The 5,459-nt window shown below is 33.8% G+C and overlaps 1 protein-coding gene and 1 long non-coding RNA gene across 3 annotated transcripts; both read right to left on the bottom strand.

Annotated features, from left to right (window-relative positions):
- Positions 1 to 1,517: 1,517 nt before the first annotated feature.
- LOC138129149 (putative ankyrin repeat protein RF_0381) lies at positions 1,518 to 3,475 on the bottom strand. The gene is made up of 7 exons (XM_069045406.1): positions 3,117 to 3,475; positions 2,968 to 3,063; positions 2,819 to 2,914; positions 2,671 to 2,766; positions 2,141 to 2,617; positions 2,041 to 2,091; positions 1,518 to 1,990 (listed from the first exon to the last, which is right to left on the bottom strand). The coding sequence occupies exons 1-7, from the start codon at positions 3,187 to 3,189 to the stop codon at positions 1,959 to 1,961; spliced, it is 921 nt and encodes a 306-aa protein (XP_068901507.1). The 5' UTR covers positions 3,190 to 3,475; the 3' UTR covers positions 1,518 to 1,958.
- A 257-nt stretch (positions 3,476 to 3,732) lies between these two features.
- On the bottom strand, positions 3,733 to 5,459 carry LOC138129150 (uncharacterized). 2 transcript variants are annotated; one of them, XR_011159117.1, is made up of 5 exons: positions 4,682 to 5,459; positions 4,161 to 4,628; positions 4,055 to 4,105; positions 3,922 to 4,005; positions 3,733 to 3,864 (listed from the first exon to the last, which is right to left on the bottom strand). It is a non-coding gene; the product is annotated as an uncharacterized lncRNA (long non-coding RNA). The 2 variants fall into 2 exon arrangements; XR_011159116.1 differs by having other exon boundaries at positions 3,733 to 4,005; positions 4,682 to 5,455.

Here is a 5,459-nt window from a genome sequence, read left to right as displayed (position 1 = left end):
TGGAGCTCGCAACATAGTTAGAAAAAAAAATCGCTAAGCACTTTAATTTTGTTCAATACATAGCAGCCTTCATATCCACAGTGACAAAATACTATTCTAGGTACGTTGCCGTTCCACTTTTAAGAAAAATTACAAACATTTAAGATTTTTTTACTCCAAAGTAAAGCTTTTTTTCAAAAAATAGTTTTACGTTATTATTTTCCACAATTATCTACACCATAAAAAACACTGCACTTTTAGCCTTTATTTGAAGAAAACGCACTTGAAAGAGTGCACCTTCACACCAATGTATCTTTGTGGGGGAAGTCCCGATTTTTTTTTTTAATTCCATATTTGGATACAACGCTCTGAATTCGGAATTCGCGAATTTTGAGACACCTGTATATCCAAATTCCAAATGTGATTTATTGCGAAGGGATGATATGAAAGCAAAGTTGAGATTGAATTTAAAAAGGAGCTAACAAAAGCAAGTCACAGCTAGTGTTGAAAGTGGCCACCAAAGTTTGTTAATTCAATTTAGTAAATTGTAACAATTGTCAATTCGATTGATTTATTTACATGTGCAAAAATTCCAAAGCAAACTAGATAAAAATCATTTTATTCCACACTGTATATGGTTGACTGTGTTATACAGGTGTCCCCAAAAAAGAAGTCGAGTCCACAACTCCCTTATTTATAGGAGGATTTTAACTATTTATACCCAATAAGGAGGTCGGGTAATGGAATAGAGTAACCAATAGGGAGGGCGCATTTCGTTGCAGGATTTTGTAAATGGCGCGCGCAACCGCCTACCAGGAAAAAATAAACTATAGTAGACCGATTTCCACTACCGTCAGTATCGCCACCTATCGGCGATACTAGTCTCACTCATATTATGAGGCTTGCGGCACATTCAACTACGTCACCAACGCCTACTGCGATGGGACAATAATTTATAATGACCCTGTACAAACGTCCTGCACAAATACGAGTAAATCTTGTCAATTTTACCGAAGCTAATTTTAAACCTTCCCGTGTTTTTGACGATGTTTTAAAAAAATTTCATCAACAACGAAAGATGTAGGTAACTTGTGAGTCAAGAAACGATTACCATTATGCTTTGTTATAATAACTTATAAAAAAAATGTGCATTTGAATAAACAAGAAAATTGTTAATTAAAAGCTGTCAAACTAGAGAGGAAAGTGGTTCTTTTTCCACTCGAACTCGGAGTTTGACTCACGAGCGTAACGAGTGGGGCAGTGGAGCGAGACTGAAAAAAGAATTTTCCTCTCATCTTGGACACAATATTTTTTTCTACATGTTTCAAATTTTTTTCTCTCTTTTTCGTCTCGTTGGCAAATGGGCTTGCGCCACAAAGGAACAATTTGCAGGTTAACAGTTTAACAGTGTTGCCAATGTACTCTACTTGCAGCTACAAATAATGTACAATAAGAAACGTACAAAATATGTTACACAAACAGGATACGACTATAAACTCCATTCAAAATTCAAAAAAACCCCACCTGTTGCTTTAGGTTGGTAAAATTTAAAAAACCCTAGGTAGATATTTTTTCATACTATGTTGGTAGGTAACTATAAATTATGACATTCATTTGATTCAAAATAAAATTCAATTGCTTTGAATTCCGTTCATATTGTTTTATTAGCAGCACGTTTCATTTATTTATTGATTCTTATTATTTTTACTTAAGCATGCCCAGAAAAACAAGACATTTAATAAACACTTAACCTCAAAATTACAATTCTCACTAAATTTTACACTAAACAGCGTTGCCGATAGTAATTCTCAAAAAATTTGTGTCATAACCTAGAAACAAATTTTATAAACTCATACAAGGATCTTGTCTATTTCGTTCGGCCCCATATGTTTAACATTTTCCATAAGTTATTGTTTTCCAATACTCTGTATAAGCTGTATATAAATATAAGATTACGTAATATAAGCAAACATCAAATATCATGATTCAGCTTCTTCATGACCAGTTTCACCTGAAATATTGTGGGTTATATTAATGCAATTAAAATAAAGAATTAATTACCTTGAAGGAATAAGGCATTTTCCGTCGATTCCTCCTTGGAAGTATCATTTTCTGTAAAAGACACTTAATATTGACGCAATTTAAATATCAGATCAGTTACCTCGAACCGTGAGCTTTTTTATCTTGGATTCTAGATCCGGTGATTTCATATAGATGGCAAAATCGCGGTCTTTGGTCATTTTTTCTTTAATCTCAGCTTCAGCCAATCGTGGATCAGCTCCGGATTCAATTAACAATCGGAAAGATCGCAAATCGGAATTTTTCAAAGCCATAGACAAAAGCGTTTGGCCATTTTCATGTTTTTGATTGACATCTGCGCCTTGTTCTATGAAATATCTTACCAGATTTACCTTTTCCAATTCTAACGACCATTCAAGTAAAGTATTTGCAAGAGTTGCGTTTACTTTGAGACCTTTTTCAATCATGCGATTGAGTATTTCAAAATTTTGTTTTTCCTGCCATACTTTTACAGGAAGATTACCATATCTATCAGCCAAATTTACGTCGGCACCACCTTCTATTAGAAATTTTGCAACATCCCAATTTTCTTTCCGAATAGCTATATATAAGGGTGTTGCTGCATCATTTCAAAATTAAATTTTTCGACATACACTTCTACAGGAAGATTACCATATGAATCGGCGAAATTTACGTCGGCACCACTTTCTATTAGAAATTTTACAATATCCCAATGTTCTCTCCAAGCGGCTGTAGTTAAGGGTGTTTCTGCATCGTTTCAAAATTAATTTTTCTACACAAACTTCTACAGAAAATTTACTTTGTTTACTAAGCAAATTTACGTTGGCACCACTTTCTATTAGAAATTGTACAACCTGTCGATGTCCTTTCCAAGCGGCAAGAGTTAAGGGTGTTTCTGAATCATTTCAAAATTAAATTTTTTGACAAACTCTTTTACAGAAAGATTACCATATTCATCGGCCAAATTTACGTCAGCACCACTTTCTGTTAGAAATCTTACACTATCCCAATTTTCTTCCCGAATAGCTCTATTTAAGGGTGTTCCTGTATCATTTCAAAATTAAGTTTTTCGATACACACTTCTACAGAAACTTTACCGCATTCATCGACCAAATTTACGTCGGCACCGCTTTTTATTAGAATTCTTGCAATATTCAAATATCCTCGCATAATAGCTTTAGTTAAGGGAGTTTCTGGAGACACCACATTAAGAGGAGCTCCCCTTTTTACTAATAACTGTACTAGATCTAAGTAGTCTGAATCAATGGCATGTAATAAAGCTGTATGAATTGTCAATTCAGCCCCGTGATCCAAGAGGAGATTTATTATGTTTATATTTTTCTTGTTCACTGCCCAGTATAAAGGTGTTTTGCCATTTTTATCCGGTTTACAGGTATTTGCACCCAAAGTTATTAATTTCTCGCTAATTTAATGAAACCCCTAACGCATGCGTATTGGTAAGGATCGTCCTGGGTTATTTAGCCTCTCGTATTATGTCTTGCTGTCAAATGTCAAATACGGACGAACGGCATGTCGACTTCTTGATTCAAACGTGACGTCACTGCATATATTTCTGAAATGAACTATACCCTGTATTTTAAAAGAGTCAAGAAACGATTACCGTTATTTCTTAAAAATGTGCGTTTTTATATGCATTTAAATAAACAAGAAAGTTATTAATTAAGAGTTATTATGAAAGATAAATTAAGAGGATGTTGCAAGAAAATAAGTCTTATAATAATGTTTAAAAATAAGTTACACAAACAGAATATTTTAGAAGTAGGTACATAATTCACGTTGTCAATTGTCAAAAATGTTGTGCTATAACCGTAGAGGGGCTATAACCTAAAACCAAATTTTATAAATTCTTGCAGAAATCGTGTCTATTTTGTTCGGTCCCACATGTTTAACATTTTCCATAAATATAAGCAAACGTAAAATATCAGGATTGTCGTCGAAATGGAGCTTCTTCGTGACCAGTTCCACCTGAAAAATTGTCTATTTATTTATGGAACTAAAATAATGTATTAATTACTTTGGAAAAATGGGGCACTTTTCGTCGATTTCCCCTTGGGAGCATCATTTTCTGTAAAAGATTTTTTTTAATATTGACACAATATATCAAATATCACCTCAGTTACCTCGAATCGTGAGCTTTTCTATCTTGGAATCTAGATCCAGTGAATTCATATAAATGTTAAAGTCGGCGTCTTTGGTCATTTTTTCATTAATCTCAGCTTCAGCCAATCGTGGATCAGCTCCTGATTCAATTAACAATCGAAAAGATCGTAAATCGGAATTTTTCAAAGCCATAGACAAAAGCGTTTCACCATTTTGATATTTTTGATTGACATCTGCTCCTTGTTCTATGAAATATTTTACCAGATTTACATTTTCTAATTCTAACGACCATACAAAGGAAGTATTTGCAAAGGTTGCGTGTACTTTGAGACCTTTTTCAACTATGTAATTGAGTATTTCAAAATTAAGTTTTTCCACGCGCACTCCAGGAAGATTTTTATCAGCCAAATTTAATTGGGCACCACTTTCCATTAGAAATTTTACAATATTCCAATGCTCTCCACGAGCGGCTGTAATTAAGGGTGTTCCTGCATCATTTCAGAATTAATTTTTTTGATACACATTTCTACAGGAAGGTTACCATATTCACTAGTCAAATTTACATCGGCACCACTTTTTATTAGATATTTTGCCATATCCAAATTTCCTCGCGAAATAGCTCCACTTAAATGAGTTGCTCCAGACACCACATTAAGAGGAGCTCCTCTTTCTACCAATAACTGTACCATATCTAAGTAGCCTGAATCAATGGCATGAAATAAAGCTGTATGAATTGTCAATTCAGCCCCGTGATCCAAGAGGAGATTTATTATGTTTATGTTTTTCTTGTTCACTGCCCAGTATAAAGGTGTTTTGCCATTTTTATCCGGTTTACAGGTATTTGCACCCAAAGTTATTAATTTCTCGCTAATTTAATGAAACCCCATTATGATACTGATGATCAAAGGAGTCCATTCTCCTACATTGGGATTTACACCTTTTTCGAGCAAAAATTGGACAAGGGAAAGATTATTATTTTTTACTACGAACTTGAGTGCTGTTGATCTAAATCGCATCTCTGGTACACGAAACAGAGTTTTACTCATGTCAAAACCTTCGTTCAACATTTGGGTAAGAAAACTGGTATCATTGTTGACTAGAGCATTGTATAATGGCCTCTAAAATATAAGAACGTATTCAACAAACTGGAAATAAACAAAACGGCTTTCAAAATGTCAAATAGAAGTTCTAAAAATGCAGCTATAATGAAACAATTTTCAAAATTTGGCAGTCAGATTAATTTACACATTTATTTTTACCTTTTTACTTTTGTACAACTAACTCTATTTTCTAGAAATTTTAACACATTCACTACCATG

This window comes from Tenebrio molitor, chromosome 4 (genome assembly GCF_963966145.1).
Source record: "Tenebrio molitor chromosome 4, icTenMoli1.1, whole genome shotgun sequence".
Taxonomy (NCBI): domain Eukaryota; kingdom Metazoa; phylum Arthropoda; class Insecta; order Coleoptera; family Tenebrionidae; genus Tenebrio; species Tenebrio molitor.
Note: the sequence above shows the minus strand (reverse complement) of the source record. Positions and strands in the feature narration are given on the sequence as shown.

What these genes read in the sequence shown, in the direction of transcription:
- LOC138129149 (XM_069045406.1), bottom strand. Translation starts at nt 3,189, where the DNA reads ATGCGAGGATATTTGAATATTGCAAGAATTCTAATAAAAAGCGGTGCC. An exon ending in AAATTTCGCCGATTCATATG is followed by an intron (nt 2,618 to 2,670) that starts GTAATCTTCCTG and finishes GAAATGATGCAG; the next exon opens with CAACACCCTTATATATAGCT. An exon ending in AAAAAAGCTCACGGTTCGAG is followed by an intron (nt 2,092 to 2,140) that starts GTAACTGATCTG and finishes TGTCTTTTACAG; the next exon opens with AAAATGATACTTCCAAGGAG.